This window comes from Narcine bancroftii, chromosome 4, assembly GCF_036971445.1.
Source record: "Narcine bancroftii isolate sNarBan1 chromosome 4, sNarBan1.hap1, whole genome shotgun sequence".
Taxonomy (NCBI): domain Eukaryota; kingdom Metazoa; phylum Chordata; class Chondrichthyes; order Torpediniformes; family Narcinidae; genus Narcine; species Narcine bancroftii.
The window spans coordinates 239,641,845-239,667,523 of NC_091472.1; the positions used below are offsets into that span (position 1 = coordinate 239,641,845).

The 25,679-nt window shown below is 37.3% G+C and overlaps 1 protein-coding gene across 1 annotated transcript in view; it reads right to left on the reverse strand.

Annotated features, from left to right (window-relative positions):
* Nucleotides 1–25,679, reverse strand: part of pikfyve (phosphoinositide kinase, FYVE finger containing) — a 133,505-nt gene that overhangs the window by 10,658 nt on the left and 97,168 nt on the right. The window contains 14 exon segments of the mRNA XM_069934451.1: nt 3,288–3,464; nt 7,972–8,028; nt 12,026–12,089; nt 12,091–12,191; nt 12,405–12,496; nt 12,841–12,924; nt 13,014–13,109; nt 13,698–13,818; nt 14,860–15,015; nt 22,050–22,110; nt 23,784–23,874; nt 24,567–24,721; nt 24,837–24,945; nt 25,037–25,150. Coding sequence (XP_069790552.1) covers nt 3,288–3,464; nt 7,972–8,028; nt 12,026–12,089; nt 12,091–12,191; nt 12,405–12,496; nt 12,841–12,924; nt 13,014–13,109; nt 13,698–13,818; nt 14,860–15,015; nt 22,050–22,110; nt 23,784–23,874; nt 24,567–24,721; nt 24,837–24,945; nt 25,037–25,150 — 1,478 coding nt within the window.

Genomic DNA, 25,679 nt, shown 5'->3' on the forward strand with positions numbered 1-25,679 from the left:
GAAGGGTTCTGAGTTTATGCAGGAAACCAAGGTTATAAGTGAGCAGATGGGGGCAGAGCCAGCCATCAGCACCACACATTACTAGTGAATATCAGTTCACTAAGGTTTGGAGAGCTAACTCTTATTGTTCAATCTGTATCACATGGTATTGTCAAAACAAGATTTCCTTTGAGGTTCAAAATGATCCTTTAAACTTGGGTACCCTTCAAAACAGAATTAAAATGCATGCAGCTCTAGTGAGATGCAAGTGAGTCAATTTTGAGGAAGCATCATCGGAAAATCTCTCAAATCAACAAAACTCAGCCTTTTCCCGATAAATCTGCATCCACAGTCTCTTGCCTCCTTTTCTGTAACCTTTTATATTACAGTTAAACAATTTTTTAATGTGCCATGAACACTTTGAATTCCTACTTCTCCAGCCAAAAAGGCTCCACGTCTATGGTACATGATTACTATTATCTGTATGCCTAATACATTTGCTCTTTCAAACGAAACATTGCATTATCATTTCATCTACTCAAACAAGAAAAATCATGATACCATTCAATGAATACTTCTCTATGATACTTCTGTACTCCATGTATGAAATCTTGGTTTTTATTCTGATTCACCCTCTCTCCTCCCCAGGAGTTCAGTGTGAGAGTATGAATTTAATTAATGTAGCCTACATTTACAATCTAGACTCAACAATGTATCCTGAGCCAGGTAATAAAGAGGTACAAATGGTCTGTTTCCCTTCAATGTGGAACCTGGAATGCAGGTACATAGCTCTTTAGACAGATTTCCCTGAGAGTGGGAGAAGTTGAGAGGAGATCTTACAGAAGTCCATAAAATCACGAAGGTCACTGAAGTCAGGAATAATGACAGTCTGTTTCCTAGAGTAGGAGAATCTGAGAGGGCATAAATACAAGGTGACAGGGGTGGGATTTAGAGGGACAGAAGGGTTCAGTTCTTCACACAGAGGGTGGTGGGCACATGGAACAAGCTGACAGACAAAGTTCCTTTTACAAAAGCACTTGGATAACTCCATAGATGAGAGGAAATTGGAAGGATGTGGGCCTAATTCAGACAAGTGGGACTAAAGCATGAGGATACATTGTTCAACATGGACATTCTGAAGCCACAACCCTGTTTCTACTCCATAGCACTCTTTTTAAAAAATAAATCAGTTAAATACAAGCTCGTAGGGCCGTTTGACCCTTTGTCCATGACTCCAAATGAATAGAAGATAATGTGAGTGCTTTCAGTATCAGGGTAAAAATTGTTTTATACAAGATGCAAGAGTATTTTAAACACAAGTTTAAAAAGAACCCAAATTATTTAAAAAATGTTTTGAAATTTAAATTTTAGAAAGATGCTTTAAGGTATATCTTTCCTGTAGTTCATTATCTTGGAAGATCTTTCCTGGAACCAACACACCAATGGCATCATGAAGAAAGCCTCTACTTCCTCAGGAGTTTGCGGAGGAGCTAGTGGAGTTGTTCAAGTGAATCGGTACGGACTTGAAGGGGGTGACATGGCCTGTTTCCGTGCTGTAAACGGTTATATGGTTATATATGGTTATGGTATTTTAAAAACTAGTGCTTCAGGGTGTTTTTAAAAAAAAAAATAGCTTTTAACTTTTTATTTTCAGACATATTTAGATTCTCTTGATTCGAGTTTTGACCAAGTGCACAATGGAGTTGACCATCTCTGGTTATAATTATGAAGTGCATCCTATTTTTGTATGCCCCATATGATGCTGTTACATCGAGGACACCCCTTAAAATACTCTTCAAAGTTTAAGTGCCTTCTACGAAGATTACCAAAAGTGAATCAAGTTTTTTTTGTTGAAACTGGAAGTTAATATCCAACCCATTACACTTACCGTTGATCACAAGTAACTGACTATTTGCCTAATTTGGAACCTTACCATGTATAAATTGGGTTCTATATTACTATCCCGAGATCTTGAAAAAAATAACCAGATTAATTGCAAATTGTTGTTGGATAATATTCCAGATACTTAACCTTTTATCCGGAATTGTCAGGACTGGACACCTGCTGCGGTTCGGAATCTTCTGGATTTCAGAATCATTTTGATCGGTCCCTTTAAGCAAATGCCTTGCACCAAGATGCTGTCGTCCACCCCCCCTACAAGCCGGGTCGGTGCCAGACTATATTGCGCCCTAGGCCAGGCTGAGCGTGTTTGAGGGGGTGGGGCCAAGGGGAGTGCTGGCTGGGCTGAGTGGTGGTCCGACATGCACCATACAGGAGGCTCTCAACCAGCACATTGGTCAGGTGGAGGTCAGAGGTGACAGAGTGAGGCAGGAGCTCAGCCAAAAAGATGGCCAGCGTCGGTTGCTCAGAGCCAGTGGCCAAGAGGTACAGAGCTGCAGGAAGAGCGGGCCATTGGGGCCGGGTGCCAGTAGTTTTCAGGCATTCCATCAGTTCATCGGGCCAGCTCTCAGACACACCCTGACAGCACCGCTCCGTCCGTCACCCGCCCCCAACTAACTCCCAACGCAGCAGCAGGATGCAGTGCTGCCAAACTCAGAGTTTATGGAACATCCCACCAGATTGGAGCAGCAGCTCCATGTGGCAGCAATGGCCATCTTCGTTACCCATAATCCCCTTGCAGCTGGAAATGGGTGCTTGGGGCCAAGAGTCACCTTTCCACCAAAGAGAGGGCGCCCAAATGGACGTGGACAATGGGAACTGTGGGTGGTTTCCCTCTTAAAACAGAGCATTTATTACGGGAAATTAACATTACTTTATTTGTAGAAGAAGTGCCAAGTTTTGGAGGTTGCTGGTTTTTGGAATTGCGGTTAAAAGGTTAGGCATATATAATATCGTCAGCAATTAAACTTGTATTGGTTTCCAACATTTTTGAACAAGCTGGAACTCATTCACATTTAAACAAGGTGATTTCATCCTTTACTTTTAAAAAGACCACTATTTATTTGTATTACTTTGCAAATTTTCATGGTGAAATCCCAAAGACCACTATTTATTTGTTATTACTTTGCAAATTTTCATGGCAAAATCCCAAAGATTCCAGAAATGTAAAGTACTTTCTGTTGCAGAATGTATATGACAATAAACTCATCATCAATTATTATTAAGTTTCCACATTTACAATCCTATGGAATTAAATGTTAACCTAATCCCATGTTTATACATTATATTTATGTTGCCTGCTATAACTATACTCTTAAGATACAAAATTCAACAGTTCCTCCTTACAAATCAGTTTAATAAAGCTGCCTTATTGAATCTTTATCATGTGATCAACAAATTCTTCTTACCTTTGGTCGCATAAAAAGCTGCTCCCGATTTCCCACCTCGAGCTTGCCACGGCGAGCAGTGACACAGAGATCGGATGAAGTCATCTTCATTATTTCCCAAAATCACATCCCGCATTTTATGGAATTCTTCGGCATAATAAATTCGGCAGTAAAACTTGGCACTGGCATCTGAAAATTCTGTGCCAAGCAGTTAAAAAACAGGGTGAAATCTACAGTTACGTTGCACCAAATTATGAAGTGTGTGCTCTTTTTGGCTTTGCGTTATGATCAAAGACCACATGGCCCATCTACTTCTGGCTGCAGTTAATACTATCAGGGTTCACTGTACCCAGAAGGACAAAGGGTAGCAGGCCTTCAACATCACCACCCTCCAAATCGCACAGCACCCTGACAAAACCTTGATCAAGCAATGAGGGAAGAACTACAGTGATATGAGAGGTGTCCACAATCTCAAGGGAAATCACGTCTTGAATGACGTTAACATTCCACAGACAAATTTAAAAAAAGAGCAATTCATATACCAAAAGCAAATAAATAAAGATGTGCTTGCAGACGACAGGTGACAGTTGTAGGTTACTGAAATTAATGACTTTAAATTTAATGCTCTTTAGAGTTAGGGCTAAGATGATAGAGAATTGAATTACAAAGTATTAGCTCAATTGAGATTAACTGAAGTTTGCAATCACTATATGGTCTGCTATTTTACAAGAAAATATCTTTGAAAATGTTAACATCCCTGTTAATACTTTGTGCCATGTGGGAGAATGCGGCAAAGCAAACAGAAGAAAGGATGCCAAAAACATTCATGACATGTCTTCAATGAAGATGGAGAAAAGCTCAATATACTATTTCAGAGATTGTTTCTATTGATGTGGTTGCTATACAAATGCACACTATTGTAATGTGGTATTTTTCAGAAGATAAAGCAGAAAAGAAAGGCTAGAATCTAGAACAAAAAGGATTAATTCAATAAGTCAGACAGCATGTTTGGAGAAAAAGCTGCAACACTGATCTCCCGAGGCAGGGTCTCCACCCAAACGTTGACAAAAGTTGAAATTTAGCATATCTGGGTTCAATAACATTTTTTTTTAATCCAAAAGGCTTTCAAGCTCTTGAATCTTCCCTTACTACATGAACAATAAGCTTCTCTGGGATCACAAAAAGACGTGGGTGCACTATTGAAACACCAATTTTTATTTCTTGCACCAAATGTAACTGAGAGTATTTATGTAACTTTTATATTTATTATCTCTCCACACTAAATTCTGCACACCAGCACAAGGAAGACAACAGTGCACCCCCATGTCCCATAATGATCATCCCCTCCTGTTAGGTTCAGATGATGGCGTGTGGGCTGCCTTCAGGAGAGTGAATTCAAGGAAAGCATCCTGTCTGGAAGGCGTACCCAGGTGAGCAATGAAAGCCTGTGCTGACTAACTGGCCAATATATTCACAGATACCTTCAACATCTCACTCTGACAGGGCATAGTATCCACCTGTTACAAACAGGCCTCAATTGAACCAGTGTCCAAGAAGAATGTGATAACCTGCCTAAATGACTTCCAACCAGTGGCACTTACATCCACAGCAATAAAGTGTTTTGAGAAACTGGTGTTGAAGAACAACAGCTCCAGTACAAGCCGTTCCAATTTGCCCACTACCACAACAACAGGTCTACGGCAGATGCCATTACCCTGAAACACCTGGACAAGATATGAATATATCAGGATGCCCTTTATCAACTACAGTTTGGCATTCAACACCATCTTCCACTCAAAACTAATGATCAAACTCCAAGAACTGGGCCTCAATACCAACTGTTCAGGATTTCCTCACCTTCAGACTCCAGAGAGCAAAATGACAAGAACACCTCCTCCACAATCTCCATCAGCACCAGAGAACCACAGGGCTGTGTACTGATCCCCCTGCTCTATTTGCTTTACATCCATCACTGTGTGGCTTGGTATAACAACATAATCTACAAATTTGCTGACGATACCACAGTAGTGGGCTGTATAAAATAGAGTGAGGAGTCAGTATACAGGAGAGAGACTGAAAACTTGGCAGAATGGTGTTCTAAAAACAACCTCATACTCAATTCCACATAGCTGAGTGTGGGCTTTAGGAAAGGAAAACCAGTGGTGCACGATCCAGAGATCAATGGGGGAAATCAGAGGTGAAGAGCGTGAGAAAATTTAAATTTAAAGTCACCATCTTGGAGTACCTTACCTGGACCAGAAATACTAATGTAATCAAGAAGAAAGCACTTCAGCCCCTCTACTTCCTCGAGTTTGTGGAGGTTTGATACAACATCAGAAACCTTGGCAAACATCATAGGGGAAAGTGTGCTAACATGGCCTAGTACGGGGGCACCAAAACCTATGAGTGGAAAGCCCTGCAAAAAATAGTAGACACTACCTAGTACGTCACAGGCAAAACTCTCCCCACCGTCGAGAAAATCTACATGGAATACTGCCATCAGAGAGCAAAAGCAGAAATCAAGGATCCATACCACCCAGGACATGCTCTGTTCTCACTGCTGCCATCAGGTTAGAGGTATAGGTGTCATAAGACTTGCATCACTAGATCCAAGAACAGTTGATACCCCTCTATCATCAAACTCCTAAACAACAGTCTCAATCAGAGACTTAATTAAGAAATTTTACTCTGCGCATTATTTATTACTGAATATGTATTTTGATTCTGTATTGCAGTTTGTTTACATTTATTTCTTTGTTTGTTTACATTTCCCTCTTTTGTATTCATATATTTTTCTTGAGTACAGTTTACAGTTACCGATAAGCAGAAAATCTGCCTAACTTAGAGGAAAAAGAATCTCCAGGTTATATGTGATGTCATATAGATATACTCAGACAATAAATCTGAACTTTGAGTACTTCATGAATACTATTTCAGCTGATGTATCTTGCGTTGCTGTTTGGTAGCAGCAAGTATTTTGGTATATCTGTACAAATGACAAACTCATTGTCATCAGCTACTGCTTGACACTGAGTCCTTCCAGTGTTCAGTTATGTATTTTTGTTCTAGATTCCAGCATCTCTTTTGTCTTCAGAAAAATTACACTGTCGTGGAAGCCACTGTTCAAGCCTAACCACAAGAGAAAGAGGCACTTTAACAAAAAAGCTGCAATCCTCAGGCACACCAAAAAGTAGCAGCATTTCTGCTGTGATTACCCAGAAAGGTTAATTAATTTTAATCACAAATCAAGAATCCAAACTTTAAAGGAGAGTACACAAAGTGCTGGGGAACGCAGCAGGTCCATGGAAACCAGTGGGCAATCATTGCTTGGCCTGGGGAGGTACTTTACCAGGAATGCTAAAAAAAAACCAGGCAAATGCCTGAATAAGAAGGTGAGGGAAGGGGAGGAGCGCAGGCTTGCACATAATAGGTTGATACAGGTAGGAAATGTAAGGGAAATGAGCTGTGGTGATTGGGGTGGTGCAGAACATTGAGAAAGATGCTCTGTGATAGGAGAATGGAAGGAGATTAGAAGCTAGAGGAAGCCAGACATAAGTGATGGGGAGGGGAAAGGGAAAGAAAGATGTCAGAGGGGTGATGGAAAGAGTGTGGCAATGTGTGAGGTGGAAAGGGATTTAAACCGGAAAATGGAAGGCAATTCTGTTATATGTGGAGGAACACATGGCATCTCCATCTGGAACACTGTGGATTGTGGAGGGTCACGTATCCTCCCTGTCTGAAACTTATCTGACGTCACATCACCTGCCAATCAAGATTGGACTCCGGGCACCCATTAGTGCACACCTTGCCTTTGGCTCGTTTAAATTACTTAGTGGCATTGTTGGCTAAGCGCCCAGCTCAGAACAATACAAATCATCCATGCATATCACATTTCTCTCTCTCTCTCTCTCTCTCTCTCTCTGCCTCTGCCTCTGCCTCTGCCTCTGCCTCTGCCTCTGCCTCTGCCTCTGCCTCTGCCTCTGCCTCTGCCTCGTGGTCCAAGCCCCAGATATCATTCTACGCCAGGTCACTACTGTCGACATCGCTGGAGGTGTCACAGATAAAGTATGCACTACACTTAAGCTAAGCCATAGTACTATAATAGATCAGTATTTACAGAGAGCCGCACCCCTATTGGTACAGGGAATCTGGAATGTGTTTGGGTTCCTGAATGTTAAGTATGTACACATGCGTGAGCGTGTCGGAGTATCGGAGTCCAACCTGGGTCCAATTTGAATGCCTATATAGTTGTTTAGTAGTAGAGTATTTAATTATCATTTGACACCTTTCATGTATTCAATAAAGTTACCTTTGATTGTAACGTGTCCAGACTAATCTATGTGAACCCACTGAACTTGATACTTTTCCCAACACAACGGATACTGTCTGTTGAAGTCTGCAGAGATAGAATATAAGGTTTTGTTCCTCCACTTAACATGTGGGTTCAAAATGGCAGTACATGAGGCCATGGACAGACATATCAATGTGGCAATTGGAAGTGGAAATGAAATGGCTGGCCATTGGGAGGTCCTTGCTGTTTTAATGGACAGAGCAATACCTGAATTTCATTTGTCTGTAAAATTCAATGTGAATAATGCATTTAAAAATATCAGCCATTAGAAATACAAGCCGAGGACATTTGACATATCGTGAAATGAAGAGGGGAGCTCCACAAAAGCTCAGTAAATTTTCAATAAATACTTACGTAGTTCCACATGAGTGTTTCCAAGTTGCTTCTTTTGTTTATCTCCATCACAGTCATCTAAAATACAGAAAAGCAGAACACTTAATGGTGGTATACTTTAAATATATAGTTTGGTGTGCAGCTCGTGTACAGGTCTGGATGACTCATGCCAGAAACCAGACTGTAGCCCATGTGACATCAGCATTCAGTCACTTCTAAATTCATATCACAAACATGTAATCAGTTTAACTGCAACTGAAATCATGCTTCTATTTAATTCCCTTTTCATGGTACATGGAGATAAAAATTCAAATCCAAAGTAAATTTGAGAGTTAAAATAGACTGATAAATTGTCTGACAATATTTCAAGTTAATGGTTTAACAATGTTAGTAGTAGCAAGGACTGTAACATCACATTTATGTTTGTATTTTCTTTTGTTACGCAAGATCAAAGGGTTGATGTAAAAAAAAAACCTAGACTTCCTCATTCTATTAAAATACTAGTTCTGTTCCTGGTATTATCCAGTCAACATTACAAACTACTAACAGCCTGCTTATTTTATGTAGCTAAACTGATTTAGAATACAACTTTAGTAAATACAGTAAAACCCCTGGTATCTGGCACCTAGGGGGATTGGTAGATATTGGATACGTTTATTTTCCAGTTGCTTGAGACTTACTCTTACGTTGCCCAACTAACATACCTGCATTGTATAAACTGTTTAATAAACAAAAATACTATACAGTACTTACACTGAACAAACTTCACTTGCTTGAATATACAAACCTTAAAGCATTTTATGCCACATCCTTTGAAAAAATTTAATCTTCCCTGCATTTACAGGTTCCAGCCCCTGCATGGAGCTGTCCGAAAGACAAACAATAACATTATAGATAATTAACACCACCCCCCCCACATAAAGTTTACAGGTAAACCCTTTGACTGGGGGAACAGACTTAGAAAGGATAAGGAAAGACAGGGAGTTACCCTCCCTGGTGTGACAGGTGTAAGAGCGCAGAAGCATCATTAATTCATATGTTCTGCACTTGTCCTAGTCTAGAAAAATACAGGAGAGAGATTTTCCATACTTTATCAAAAAATTTTAAATATAGATTTAACACCGAATCCTTTGGTGGCCCTCTTTGGTACAATGGGAGGGAATGATTCTTCTTTATCTTTGTTATTTATTTTTCGTCTTTTGGCGAGGTGAGCAATTTTCCTTAAATGGAAGGATGCTGCCCTGCCTACTCATGATCAGTGTTGCATGACATCATGTCCCGTTTGAATATGGAAAAGATTCATTATACAATTAATAATTCAGATACAAATTCCAGAAGTTATGGGGCCAATTAGTGACTCACTATCTTACTTTATAATTTTACTCCAATGTAATTAAATTGTCTGACTTGTTTCTTTTCCATGTTCCTTCCATTATTTTTTCCTTTGTTTATCTTTTAACACCAATCATCTATAGCATCTGACAACGCGGTTAGGTAAGGGGTTTGAGTTTTTCTCCTTTCCTTTCTTTTTTTGCATATACAAGTGTTTTTATTAAAAAGGTAATATATTATTTAGAATATGAATAATGAATATGATTTACAATTTATGTATGCTAGTGATATATGAAATATATCAATCTGGGCCACACCATTGGTGTTTCACACAACTTTATTCAAACAACTGGTACAAATAAAGCACGACCAAGTCACTTCACTAGCTGAATATTTGCTCCCTCCTTTACTAAATTTTTACAATTTTAAATGTATTTTTACCTACTATTTTATTCTAACTTATTTTAATTTTTAGTTTATTTTCCTCAATTTTCTTTTGCCAATTGCTCGAATTGCAGATTCCAGGGGTTTTTACTAGAGATTATTAGAATAAACTCAGTTAAATTACAATGAGTACTTACTCAACATGGGCTCATGCTTTGCTGCAAGTCTAAATTCACAACCAATTTGTCATTATGCAGACATGGTGCCATGTTTTTTTTCCCCCAACACATTGCAAACTATATTTAATACAATAAGGAAGTCACATTCAATACAGTAGTCCTAAGAAGACCAAAGATTAAAATTCTAAGCCAGGCATAGCTGGGTACCTAATCTTCCTTAAAGCTGCACTTTTATTTGTGTATTTTAGTGAAATATATTTTGCATGGCTCTGCTTTATGTTTGAAACAATGAGTAGTTTTCTGCTTACAATGCTAGTAAAAGGTTTCCCATTTTCAAAGCTGTCCATTTTCAATTAAATCTAAAAATATTAATTTTCTGTTTGGAACAGTTTGGTGACAATGTTAATAAAGTTCCATTGGCCAATTTGTAAATGCCACAGAATGTATATATTAAAATCTAAATGCATTAAAGTGATATGGTTAAAGATGTATGAATTCATTCCTATTAAATGAGCTTAAATGGGGCTCTGGTTATTATTTCTACAAAAACTGAAATTTTAATTTCCCGGTCAGAATTCTTCAGTGAAACTGACCACTCTTTCTTTCTTTTTCAATCTTTTTATTATTATTATAATTTATAAACACATACAGTTCAAAGAGATATAAAAAATACATAGTAAGTAATGAATTAATACAGAGATATTAAACAATAATATTACAGAATAAAAATATATCATAAAAAAAATTTAGATCAGTTTAGGGTGTGAACTATCTCTAAAAAAAAAGATATAATTAATAACAATATATGAAAAAAGAGAAAAAAAAACTCAAAAAAGAAGAAAAAAACAAATCTGAATTTAAAAAAACAAAAAAAAAACCTACAGATATAGCTAAACCACGCCGATCACTCCGATCTCATCTTACAGCCCAATTATCATACATAATCATAGAAAGAAATCAGAGCCAGATCAACTCACCACAAATGAAAATATTGAATAAATGGTCGCCAGGTTAACTCAAACTTAGAAGGGGATTCATAGACAGAGTTTCTAATTTTCTCTAAATTTAAACATAGTATAGTTTGGGTAAACCATTGGAAAACAGTGGGAGGATTAACCGAAACTGACCACTCAGTTAATTGATTGATGTCACAGTTGCTAAAGAATTCCTTGAATGCTCTGCCTGAATGCAACTGGTAGCCAATTGTTTGATTAATAAAAAGAGAATTCCATATCCCTGAGATCACTATAGGCACATTTCATCAAGATCAGTGATTACCATTACCACAAAATATATAATGTTGTAGGACTTGTTTTTACAGGATTTCAAAAATTAACAGACTCCAGCATTGTAACTGCACGCCTCTGATCAGTGTTTGGACAATTCCCAACTTTCAAAACATTTCCTTAGAAATTAATTTAAAAAATAAGTACTTAAGAAAATTACTTCTTCAGTACACATCCAATAAATTAATTTTATGATATGGAGTTCATAAAATTATCTTTTATTTTCAGAGAAGGGTGGAACCATAGCTTGAATTCAAAACGTTGGTTCGGAAATCTGCAAGTGCCAATCACCAACACTCAAGAACCAACTTACTGCCAATCTGATGACGAGTTGGGTCATTTAAAAAAAAAAGAGATTGGAGGCAAATCTGCTTTCAGAATCATGGAGACCTGCTTACTATTACAAATGATTTTATATTCTTAGCAAGAGATTAAACAAAATACAATTTTTTATCAAAGGAATTCAACACAGTGAAAGTTTAAAGTGAATAAAAATGGAAATCAAGCATCAGGCAATTAAACAAAGTGAGAAATTAAGAAGCTATATGAACAATGTTTTAAAGTAACTTTCTATAGATTATCGTATACAGCAATAAATACTATTTATAGTGCAGATAGTTCAGATGAAAAGTTTCCAAGTTTTAGGGACTAAATATCCAAACAGGGAAAATCTCTGCACATTATTAGTCAAGTGATTACTCTATTAACAGCGCTCAACACAATTAACCTCGTCATCTCCATGATAGGAAATCAAAGTTGCTTCCAGTGATATTAGTACAAGAACTTTGCAATGGCGTGAAAAACGTCAACTGTCAGCAATGCAGAAATTCAAATGGCACACAGATTGTAATTGCATAAAGGTATAGCGTGGCAGTGACCAGGGCTTCACTGTACCTTGTGTCTCTGCAGCATGATTCTCTGCCCCTTCTTTCCCTGATTGTGTGACCTGGAAATAAGCAACTATCTGCACCTTGTAATGTCTCTTTTCTCTGTATGGACAGATCAGGGCTTCTACCCCCTGAACCTCGGAAAAATGATAAAACTCCAGAAGTCTTTCTTGCTAGAAAAGAGCAAGAACATTTTTTTTATATATAATATATGTAATAGAGAGAGAATTTCTAAATTATGTTTGATCAATTTTTGCCAAGAACCAAAAGCAAGCCAGGCAGTGGTAGCAAAGAAAAGGAACTGTGGTGTTGCTGAACTTTTTAAATACCATACTGCACTCAAAAGCAGGCACTGTATCTGAACAAGTCTCACAAAATGAACTTACGTGTCTGTTCAGAGTCAGCACTACGATTCCCTTGACTACCACTGCTTTCCAAGTGTCTTGAAGGACTATTGGTCTTCTGTCTCTCTGTGTTACTGAAACAAGCAATAGATGAAAGTAGGATATTCCATTTGCAGAAAATGATTGCTGTCAAGCTACATGGAAATGATATTCTTTTTTAAAAACATTCACATAATCTTTAAAATCAAGAGTTTGAAGATAAACAAGCCATGCAAATCAGAAAGAATATGACAGAAACAAGGTAAAAAATTGCTTTTGCAATTCAAGCTAAAAAGTCATATTAAATTTCCATTTAAAGGAATAGACGTGAATGTTATTGAAGAATCCGGATACTATTGTGTGGCTTCTGCAATAGAGCAGTGACATTGATAAATACAACTAGAAATAAGTGCATCTTCTTGATCCCCAACCCAATTACTTTGCTTGCTGCATGCTCTCATCACTTCCACTCTTCGCAGATTCACGTCCAAGATCTTCGACAGCATTTTTGTATTCCTTACAGCTACAAGAAATATTAAGAAATTAAATGCTGGAACATACTCGAAATTACAAAGGTAGGGGGAGGCATCATTTTGAAAATTAAAACTTTACCTGAGTGCAAATGCAATGATTGAACTCGGCTCCTTCTCACACACGGTAATTGGGACACGCTCATGTTCCCACATAAGGTAGTGTTTATCTGGATCACTAATAAAGATCATCATAAACAATTAGTAACAGCACTAAGCTAAAAAAAAATGTTATTTATGCACGTGACTCTGGTATTGCCTTAAGGTAATTTCTGAACACTAAATAACAATACTTTAAATTGCTTTAAAATTACTAGCAGTTTCTCAAGGATATAGTTTGCTATAATATATCTAGTAAACTGAAGGTTAAATTGAGAAATTTTATTTTGACAACTATGATTATTAAAGCTCTTAATTATTTCCTCCAATGCTCAAAAGTGAAAGAGGACATTGTGAATAGATACTTTAGGCTTGATCTTGGCATCTCTGTGATAAAATCTTCATCTGATTCATGATTACACTTATGATGTACTGGATACATGGCAACTAACTTCTGTACTATGCACTGAATGAATTTCTTTTTTTTTAAAAAAAGACAGAAAAATCTCAAAACTCCAGCTATACATTTTCTAATTTTCAGCTCCTTAATTGCAAATGAATAATCAAACATAAAAATTAAATTCAGAACACCATGAAGCACAGATGCAATTTTTTTTAAAGTTAAAAATGAAAGAGCTTAGCTTATTTTGAGAGGAATAAAACTTACAATGGGAAAGGAATGGGGTTGTAGCTGCTTCCTGGAAGGAGGTTTGCAAAAATGGCCTTCATTGTTGACTTTTCTTTCACTTGACTGTCAATGGAACCCAACAGGTGTCCATCATATACATCTGCAGGGGTTAACAGAACCTGTTCAAATTCATTAGACTGCAAACTCTCACATGATGACAGAATGATTTAAAGGGTGCCCTTCCATTGTATCCCCTTGTCATTTCCACAAGAATTGAACTCCAATAAATCCAAAATAATTTTGCATCATAAATTTTATGTCTTGTTACAATTCAAAATTCAACAAAATAAATTAACATTATATTTTAATTAAAGGATTTAGAATCTTTAACCTGGTTTAATTCAAGACTGTAGAGGAGGATTCATTTCATTACAAACTGTATCAAACAACTTACATTATCATTTTCATTGTAGCGAGGGACAAAGCATCACACTAACTCTAGATATGAAGCACACAGCCAGGTAACCCCCACAACATGCAGGAATTGAATTGAAAAGACCTTGGCAAATCAAACACAAGCAATTCAACTCAACCAGTCCACAACAGCATTCAGATTCTGCACTGCATGTTTATATTTGAGTGATAGCTTGTGATCATGAGTGTGCCAGTGTGTGTTCAAGGGTGAGGGCACACACCTGAGTCTTTGCAAGCTTGCAACCAAGAGAGTAGGAGCTTGCGTTTGAGAGTAAGCGAGAGCCTGTAAATTTGAGTGTGTAAATTTGCTTTTGAGAGCGCATGTGAATGTGCAGTCCAACTCTGCATTTGGGAGTGTGCAAGTTACTGTTTGACAGTGCAAACTTGCATTTAAGAGTATGAAAGAGAGAACGTGTACACAAGTTCCCATTTTTTGAGATCTTGTTCTATCCAACTTATTCGCCTAGAAATATTTTACTTATTAATGCACAGACAATCACAGCCACATCCTCCTTGTATGCCCCTGAATTGAGGTATTTTAGCTGCATTGATATTACAAATTGGATAAGCAACATCACAGAGAAATGTGTTGATGCTATATTCAAGGACAGAAAGTCTTGTTTAAAGAACAGCTCAAGGTTAATCAAATAACCCATTTCTCCAAAATGCAGTTAATATATTCAAAATTTAACTAAATCCCTAAGGTTTGAAAATTAATTTATCCTACCGTCGAGATTATTGGCATCTTGGTCATTTGTAATTGATACAGAAGGAATGACAGACCCAGCAGATAGTTGTTCTGTGCTCACATCTGGAATGGAGGGTAGCTGAGAGCTCCCATTATTTATGGAGACAGATCCCATACTGGTCAATAAACGATCCTCTGAAAAACATTTTCACAAAGCAAGATTTGAAATAATTTATGTCATATAATATAGTGCTGTCTTATAAGCACGTTTTGCATCTGCCATTTTGAATAAATGAAAAAAGGCAAAATACGGAGATTAAACATGATTATAGATGGTTTTAACTATAAAATAATCTCATTTTATTCAAGAGCACATGTACACCTGTCCACATAAAAGGGCAATGATTGATAATAAAAGGAACCAAGTGAGTGAACAGAGTATCATTTCAATTTCTGACTATGTTGAAGATGTTTTGGAAAGGGATGGATAAAAAGACCACTTAACATTTTTGACAGTGCTGTAGTGCATTTGTATTCTCAATCCTCAATTGCCAGTGCAGAACTGGTATAGAGAATTATTGGCAATTAAAAGATCCCGGCCTTCTCATAAGTGAGGATTGTATAACGAGTGTGGTCTTGGCTATCTGCAGCCAGGGGTAAACTGCCAGAGAAAGCAGATCATAAAGGGAGATCTCCTTCCATTTTAAATTCTCCAGAAATTGTGAAGAAACTGAAAGTGTGATGAGAATTTAACAGTTAAGAATAATTTTACTTGAGGAGTCACGTGATGGAGTAGTGGCCGGACGGTGAACTCCAGCCCTCTCCAGAAAAGTCGGGAAAAACAAGAGAAAATACAAAGGCACAGAAATACAAGTTAAAGAAAAGTGAGTATAAAGGTGGAAAGAAGATGGAGACAAAAGGAGAAAAATCAAAATCAACGGAAAGAAGAGAGGAAGAGAAGACAACGGAGGAAAAAGGTGAAGGCCTTACCTGTCCGAAGAGGCCCGCTGTGGAGAGAGGGCCCCACTACCTCAGGTCGGTAGAAAAAGAACTACAACAATGGCTCACAGAGCTGAGTAAAAGTGCGCAACCGCGCATGCGCGACTCCTCGCGCATGCGCGATGCGCATGCAAAAAAACACACCGACGGGAGGGGGGACCAGCTGGGGAGTCGATCTCCACAGCCGGCAACGACAGCTGCAGAACACCTGCAGCAAGAAGAGACCACAGAAGACAATGGAAACAAGAAAGAAGAGGAGGAAAGGGCAGCAAAGAAACAACAGATGGTCAACCCAGAGGAAGAAGAAGAGGAAGAGTACAGTGAAATAGATAAAGGGAAAGGCAAGGTAAAGGATATACTTGCTCTTGTTAGAGGATACATGGAGTCATTTAAAGAATGGCAAACACAGGAATTCAATGATTTAAGAAGAAGAATAAACAACACAGAAGAGAAAATAAATAAAATGGATATGACCTTAACAGAAATGGGGAAAAAAATGGACAAGATGGAAGAACGGGCAATAGCAGCAGAAATGGAGGTAGAAGACTTAAAAAAGAAATTGGAGGAATCTAATAAAAAAACTAAAGAGACACAAGAATTACTAGCCCAAAAAATAGATATAATGGAAAATTATAACAGAAGAAATAACATAAAGATAGTGGGCCTTAAGGAAGATGAAGAAGGCAAGAATATGAGGGAGTTTATAAAAGAGTGGATCCCTAAGGCCCTAGGATGTCCAGAACTACAGCAAGAAATGGAAATAGAAAGGGCACATAGAGCATTGGCCCCTAAACCACAACCACAACAAAAACCAAGATCTATTGTAGTAAAATTCCTAAGATATACTACAAGAGAAAAGGTACTGGAGAAGACAATGGAAAAAGTAAGAGAGGGCAACAAACCACTGGAGTATAAAGGGCAAAAAATCTTCATTTATCCAGATATAAGCTTTGAACTCCTAAAGAAGAGAAAAGAGTTCAATACAGCAAAAGCGATTTTATGGAAGAAAGGATATAAATTTACACTGAAGCATCCTGCGGTATTGAAAATATTTATTCCAGGACAACAAAACAGACTATTCTCGGATCCAGAAGAAGCACGAAAATTTGCAGAACAATTACAAAAATAGACTGAGGGATGAAGACGGGTAATGAGAGCAAAAATTATCACGATTGATATGTATGTGGGTAAAGACAAAAATAGACTGAGGGATGAAGAAGGGTAAGGAGGGTAAAAATGACCACGATTGATATGTATGCGGGTAAAGAGGTATAAGAGTGAATAGAGACAATGGGCATATGTGAAAGTATCTGTAATTAGAGGAAAACATAGAGAGTATAGACAAGAATTAATAAGAGAAGGTAATGGAATAGAGAGAATAAGGAGGGAATTAAAAGAGTGACCTTTGTGACATATAAAAAGCGAAATCTTTTCTGGGGGGGCTGGGTGGGGGAAAAGAGCGGTCACTGCAAAATCAGTTGACGCTTGCGAGTGGATTCGCAAATCCAAATGGAGAGGGGAGATGTGGTTGTCCGACAAGGGATAAAGGGCAACTCAGGAGGGGAAGGGGAGATTGGGGATAAAGAAGATAGAAATAGGAGAATAAGGAAAATGTTGGATGTTGTAGGAATGTTGTCTGGTAAAGAGTTGAAAATAAGAAAACAGAAATGGAAAAGGAGGAAAGGTAATGATGGAAAAACGGAAAGAGAAGATAAACAAAATATAAAATGGCTACGCTGAACTATATGACTCTAAATATTAATGGAATACATAACCAAATTAAAAGGAAGAAACTACTAAATTTACTGAAAAAGGAAAAAATAGATATAGCATTTGTCCAAGAAACACACTTAACTGAATTGGAGCACAAGAAATTAAAGAGAGATTGGGTAGGACATGTAACAGCAGCATCGTATAATTCAAAAGCAAGAGGAGTGGCTATATTAATTAGCAAAAATGTGCCATTTAAAATAGAAGAGGAAATAATAGATCCAGCAGGGAGATATGTTATGATAAAATGTCAGATATATTCAGAGCTTTGGAATCTACTTAATATATATTCACCTAACGAAGAAGATCAAAAGTTTATGCAAGATATCTTTTTGAAGGTAGCTAATACGCAAGGGAACATACTAATAGGAGGGGATTTCAATCTGAATTTGGATCCAAATATGGATAAAACGGGGAAAAAAATTAACAGGAAGAACAAAGTAACCAAATTTATAATTAAATCAATGCAAGAAATGAAACTTGTGGACATATGGAGGAAACAAAAACCAAAAGAAAAGGAATACTCATACTACTCGACTAGACATAAAACATACTCAAGGATAGACCTATTCCTGTTATCAGCCCACATTCAAGGGAGAGTTAGGAAAACGGAATATAAAGCTAGACTATTATTGGACCACTCACCCCTGTTATTGGCAATAGAGCTAGAGGACATCCCTCCAAGAATGTATAGATGGAGATTAAACCCCATGCTACTTAAAAGACAGGATTTTAGAGAATTTATTGAAAAACAATTAAAAATGTACTTTGAAGTAAATACGGAATCAGTGGAAGATAAGTTTATACTATGGGACGCAATGAAAGCATTCATTAGAGGGCAAATAATAAGTTATGCAACCAAGATGAAGAAGGACTATAACCAGGAAACAGAGCAGTTGGAACGGGAAATAATAAACATAGAAAAAAAATTAGCAATAAAGGAAGATACAACCAAAAGAAGAGAATTGGCGGATAAAAAAATAAAATATGAAACATTACAAACATATAAGGTGGAGAAGAATATAATGAAGACAAAACAGAAATATTATGAACTAGGTGAAAAAACACACAAAATCTTAGCATGGCAGCTTAAGACAGAGCAAACTAAGAAAATGGTATTGGCAACAAGGAAAAAAGACAAACAAATTACATATAATCCAAAAGAAATTAAGTAAAACTTCAGAGAATTCTATGAACAATTATACCGAACCGAAAACGAAGGGAAAGAAGGGAAAATAGATGAATTTTTGACTAAAATTGAACTACCAAAACTACAAATAGAGGAACAAAATAAATTAACAGAACCATTTGGAACAGTAGAAATACAAGAGATAATAAAAAATTTACCAAATAATAAGACACCAGGAGAGGATGGACTCCCAATAGAATTCTACAAAACATTTAAAGACCTAATAATACCGCCCCTCCTGGATGTAATCAACCAGATTGATGAGACACAAAACTTACCAGATTCATGTAAAACAGCAATAATTACAGTGATACTAAAACAAGGGAAAGATCCACTCTCACCAGCGTCATATAGACCAATATCTCTGCTAAACACAGATTATAAGATAATAGCTAAACTATTAGCGAACAGATTAGCAGAACAGGTACCGAAAATGGTAAATTTAGACCAAACTGGATTTATCAAAAAAAGACGCACAACAGACAATATTTGTAAATTTATTAACTTAATTCATGCAGTAGAAGGAAATAAAGCACCGGCAGTAGCAGTTGCTTTAGACGCAGAGAAGGCCTTCGACAGAGTAGAATGGAATTACTTGTTCAAAGTATTGCAAAAATTCAGTTTACCGGAGAAGTATATTAATTGGATTAAAGCATTATATAAGGGACCGTTAGCGAAAGTGACAGTAAATGGACATGTATCAAAGCAATTTAACTTAAGCAGGTCAACGCGGCAGGGATGCCCACTATCACCATTATTGTTTGCACTAGCTATAGAACCACTAGCAGAATCGATAAGAAGAGATAATAATATAAAAGGAATAAAAATAAAAGACAGGGAATATAAAATCAGTCTGTTTGCGGATGATGTGATAGTGTACTTAACAGAACCAGAACTATCAATAAAAGAACTATATAAGAAATTGAAGGAATATGGAGAAGTGTCGGGATACAAGATAAACGTAAATAAAAGTGAAGCAATGCCTATGAATAACGCGGATTTCTCAAAATTTAAGGAGGAATCCCCATTCAGATGGCAAACGCAGGCAATAAGATACCTAGGTGTGCAAATAAACAAAAATCTAGGCCAATTATATAAACTCAATTACAATCCACTAATGAAAAAATTACAGGACGATTTAGAGCATTGGAAAGAGCTACCACTAACACTGATAGGAAGGATAAACTGTATTAAAATGAACATTTTTCCAAGGATACTATACTTATTTCAGGCATTGCCAATACAACTGACAGAAAAATTCTTCAAAGAGTTAAAGAAAATAATAAGGAGATTTTTATGGAGAGGGGGGAAACCGAGGATAGCACTAGATAAATTAACAGAATGGTATAAACAAGGAGGCTTACAATTGCCAAACTTCAAAAATTATTATAGAGCCGCACAATTAAGGTACCTATCAGATTTTTATCAAACAAGGGAAAAACCAGACTGGACGAGACTAGAATTAGATAAAATAGGGGAAAAGATACCTGAACACATATTATATAAATGGGACGAAAAATTGGTACAACATAGAACTTCTCCAGTATTACACCATCTCCTCAATATATGGAAGAAGATTCAAGTAGAAAGAAATAAAATAAATTACCAAATACCAAAACTAATATTGACGCAAAATAAGCTACTCCCTTTTACAATAGACAACCTTGCCTTTAGAAAATGGGAAAAAAAAGGGATTAAAAGAATAGAAAATTGTTTTTCAGGAAGTAGATTCTTATCCTTTGAACAAATGAGAGATAAGTACAATATAACTGGAGATACAGCGCTGGCATATTACCAACTGAGATCCTACTTGAAAGATAAATTAGGAAGCAACTTGAGTTTACCAGAGGGAAGTAACCTTGAATATGTGATTACAGATACAATGTTAATCAAAAGATTTATAAAAAATATGTATATTAAACTGCAAGAAAAGGAGAATGAGGAAACAAATGGTAAAACTAAACAAAAATGGGAACAAGATTTAAATATAAAGATAAAAAAGGAAACATGGGAGAAGTTATGCTCTGGAACGATGAGAAATACAATAAATACGAGGCTGCGTATGATACAATATAATTGGTTACACAGACTATACATTACACCGCAAAAGTTAAATAAATGGGACCCAACAGTATCTGATAGATGTTTTCGATGTAAAAAAGAAAGGGGAACAACAATTCATGCAATCTGGACATGTGAGAGAGTAGAAAAATTTTGGGATGATCTCAATCAGATATTAAATAAAATAACAGAAAACAATATACCAAAGAATCCAGAGATCTTTCTCCTAAGTAACATAAAAAATAAAGAATTTGGAATTGACTTGGAAGATGCACAAAAAAGATTTGTCAAGATAGCCCTAGCCGTAGCAAAAAAATGTATTATGTCAACCTGGAAATTGGAAGATAATTTGAAAATACAACAATGGTATATAGAAATGAATAAATGTATTCCATTAGAAAAAATAACATATAGTTTAAGAAATAATATTGAAATATTCGAACAAGTATGGGAGCCTTACATTAAATACAATAGCGAAAACCTACCGGGAACAAACATTACCTAAGTTGATGGAAGGAGAAGAAAAGAATGGACTCAGTAGAATTTCTGGTGTATTTTTGTTGAATGACAACATTGTCTAACTGAATTAATGCAACCTAGATTGTATACCTAAAATGGATGAGAGGGGGGGGGGGTGGGGGGGTGGCTTGGGAGGAGGGAGGGGGAGGGAGAAAAAAGTCACTGTAAATGTGTGGAAAAGAAAAAGTGTATATCATGGCTATTGTGATTTATGGTGTGAAAAATAAAAAATTTAAAAAAAAAAAAAAAGAATAATTTTACTTTACACACACCATCTTCAAGAATCTCCAGAAAGTAATATTTTGCCCAGCCAAATTAGAGCATATATTCTGGTTCCCTATAAATAATCTTGATTCACCTACATCTAGGGAATAGGTGTTAATGGGCAGGATCAAGGTCAAGAAAACAAATTTTGGAAAGGTTATCAGCCAAAATAACAGAGCCTATCAATCCAGGACAAATGATCAGTGTCCGACAGTTTTAAACCAGCATCTGTAAGATACTACAATTTATCCAATGTATCAGTTCAAACAGTTCAGAAGCAATCTGCTGGTCACTGAGGTAGCTTTATTAATTAGGGGGATGATTATGAATTTAATACAGGTAAACTTCTGATTTTGGACCTGAATTTGAATTCAGTCATAATGAGGAATCACATAAACAGACTTATTTAAAAAAAGGAAAATCAAACCTTTGTCTCCATTCTGCAGACTTGAGGAGGAATTTCGTGGAGAAGAATCCAGTGTATTGCCCTATGGAAAGACATTGAAATGGCACCATTCAAAAGGGACATAAAAATGTTCGAGCAATCCACAGTCAGGTCAAAAGTCAATATAAAATTTTTCCACCAAGACCCCCACACATTTTTACTGAGCAGCTGCACTCTAGACTGACTAATAAGAAACTGGACTGATGAATACTTCACTCTCTGTGATGAGCTCTGACACGTTCAGCTCACAAAGGCAATGCGGGACTTTAAAATATGCAGCATACTGAGGACACATGCGCAGCAGATGGCCATAATGGTCGCAGGATAGTAACGTCAATTACGACGTCAACATGGTGACGATGTGCATTGGACGCATGTCGCACATCTGCGTAGACGTCCACCCACCGACAAACTCCACAACACAGGAAGGCAGAGTAAAAGTGCTTCCTGCGTAAACGACCACTCCAGAAGTACGCATGCAATATTTTGTTTTTTAAAAAACAGAATTTTTCCTATATTTTTGTATAAAAAATCATAAGAGATAGAAGCATCTAGAAAGAGAAGTGGAGAATCAACTGGAATATTGACTGCTAAACACACTCCCTTCTGGAGGAACTCAGCAGGTCAATCAGCATCAGGGGGAGAAAAATAATGGTTGATATTTTAAGCTAAAACCTTTTATTAAGATGAAGGTTTTGGCTCAAAACTGACCATTCTTTTCTGCCCACTGATGTTGCTTGACTTGCCAAGTTTCAGCAATAGATTGTGTTTAGTTTCATATTCTAGGATCTCGTGTGTATCAGTCTATTTCTCCCCATGAATGCTGCCTGACTTTGCTTAGTCCCCCTAGTTTTACTTTTTTTGGTTCAGGATACCAGCATCTGCAGCTCCTGCATTGATTTTACAATTCTATAACCGGCTGCAGAGTGACACAGCTGGGAGACCTGCTACCTCACAGTGCTGGACCCCTAGGTTTAATCCTGACCTTGGGTGCTATCTACGTGGAGACAGTGCATTTTCCCTGTGGCTGCGTGGGTCTCCTTTCACATTCGAAAGATGAGTGGGTGGGTCACTAAATTATTCTGAGTCCGCAGGTGAATGGTACAATCTTGGTGGGGGGAGGGGGGCGGGAGGCGGATTGGTGTGGGGTGAATGAAAAATAGGATGAATGTAGAATTGGTTCAGAATGGGTGGCTGATGGCTGGTGTGGAGTGGCTGGGTCAAAGGGTCTATTCCTATGCTGTATCTATGATCCTACAAAATATGAAACTCGATCGCTTTCTTAGCAAACAAAATTGTGACTTCAGAATAGATTTGGAGGTAAAACAAAAGGGCAATTGTGGCGGCACACATCCTCATGGCAAACTGGCCCCACTTGTATTGCCACGTGGCAGGGCAGCCATGGGGAAATGGTGTCTCTGACTCCAGCATCCCTTCCCACGCTCACCCTGGGCAGTGATTATGATGTCACAATGGACCAGGTGACTGAGCTCATGCTGCCCTTATAGGGGCGTGCTGAATTTGATTAAAAATTGTCATCAACAACCCTCAACGTGGTGGCTGTGTTTCTTCCACTGCTCACACCGCCATACACTATAATTAAGCCTAAATGCCAACTGTGCACTGAGAGAAATGTAGGCAATGGTGATAATTGGAGGAATAATCACTCTGAAAGATGGTCATACTTATTTGCATTTATTTAGCCAAGTTGAATACCTTTGTTTCTTCAGTTGATCTTAATCTACCAGGACTTGGAGGTACTGTTGGCCGCTTACGTCCTTTATCTTGTTGAAATAAATCTTGTAGTCTAAAATAAGAGTATTTTTACAAAATTATGGCACAGCGCTATAAAACTCAATAGCTAAAGTGACTCCTAGAAATACCAACTCTTTGGTATTTGCAATAAATCATACATGTAACAATCCCCATTAATTGTCGCGTACACAGGGCAGCATAACTAGTAGAGCTGCTGACTTGCAGCGCCAGTGACCTTGATTCAATCCTGATCACAAGTGCAGTTGTGAAGTTTACACATTTCCCTGTGACAACATGGGCTTCCTGTTGATACTCTGGTTTCCTCCCACCTCCTAAAGACATGCTGGTTGCCAGGCTAATTGGCTACTGTAAATTTCTCCTCGAGTGTAGGTGAGTGGTAGAATCTGAAGGTAATTGTTGAGAATGTAGAAACAAGAAAAAATGGGATTAACTTTGGATTAGTGTAAATGGATAGTTGACACAAGCTCAATTGAGTGAAATGCTGGTGCTCTGTGCTGTCTGTAACTCTTAGACTATGTTTGATATGCCTTGCAACTAACAGGCTGCTTCACAATAACGTAACATTTCTTTTAATCTTTTCGTTTTGCCAGGTTAATACATTTGCACAATAATACAATTTAAATTAGAACCATCCTCTATGGCCAAAGCATTATACACTTGTTTAATAAAAGCCTTTAAGAACTATCCAAGTGTGTGAAATGACTAAAGTGGTCCCAATCTCACCTGTTATTCCAAGCCTGTAATAACTCACACAAGTTCTGCTTTTTGGTAATTAAACAATCATTCACAAATAGCAACTGTTGACAGTTGTCCATTAGAGAGGACAGCAATCTTGCTTGTGTTTTCTCAAACCAGTTTCGAAACTCTGCCTCTTCCATCTACATGAACAAATATACTTTAGTCTCCAGAAGACCAAAGGGAAGGAACTGACAAAGTTCTTAAATGTACAGTATTTTTACACATTCATTAAACTGGGATGAAAATGTAAGTTACTTCTTTCTGTGCAAACAAATCTTCAATCTTTTCCTCTCTTGTCTTGTTGAATGTGTCAGTTTTCAGAGAGACGAGGCGATCATCTACCGTTGAATAAATCTGTGACACCCTAAATAAGAGCCTTTTGTTACCCATCAGCTTAATCAAGTTATGCACCAACAAGCAGAAATCATTAGTTTTCCAATTGAGTTCAAGCTTACTTTTGTGAAAAATCTTTCAAATCCTGGATAATCAACTGTTTCGATGGTGTTTGATGTTTAATGTATATTTCGAGAGGTGGAAGGCAAATTTCAAGCATTCTAATGGAGGCAAAGCTAGTGGAATAAAAAGGTTAGCATTTCTTATTTAGCAGAAATAGCAAATCTTCTTTTACATTTAGTATCCAAGAAATAACACACATTTAACATGGGATGAAATTAACTTGTAAACTAAAAACCAGAATAAACTATATCACAAAGTAATGCAAAAGAACAAAAACCACACAATTTCGGTCCTAGTTTATGTTGGTGGGTAGATTTATTTGGGTGTTGGTGGAGGGATACAGAATCTATGAAGGTTTGACAAGAATTTTTTTTTTTTAAAATCAAGGTTTGGCTGACTTAGATTTTCAGGGTAATTTAGCAATTCCTCATACATAAAAACTGTTGACATATTTTGAATGAAGAGAGCAACAACCTAGTATGCATTTTCTCAGACTAGTATAAGGTAAAACATCATGAGATGGGAATGTGTAAGGAGTTACCCTGTACAGGGCTGTAACAAGAAGGGGAGGTGTCCTTGTACTCCTGTTAGGTAAAACATCATGAGATGGGAATGTGCAGGGCTGTAACAAGATGTGAATGC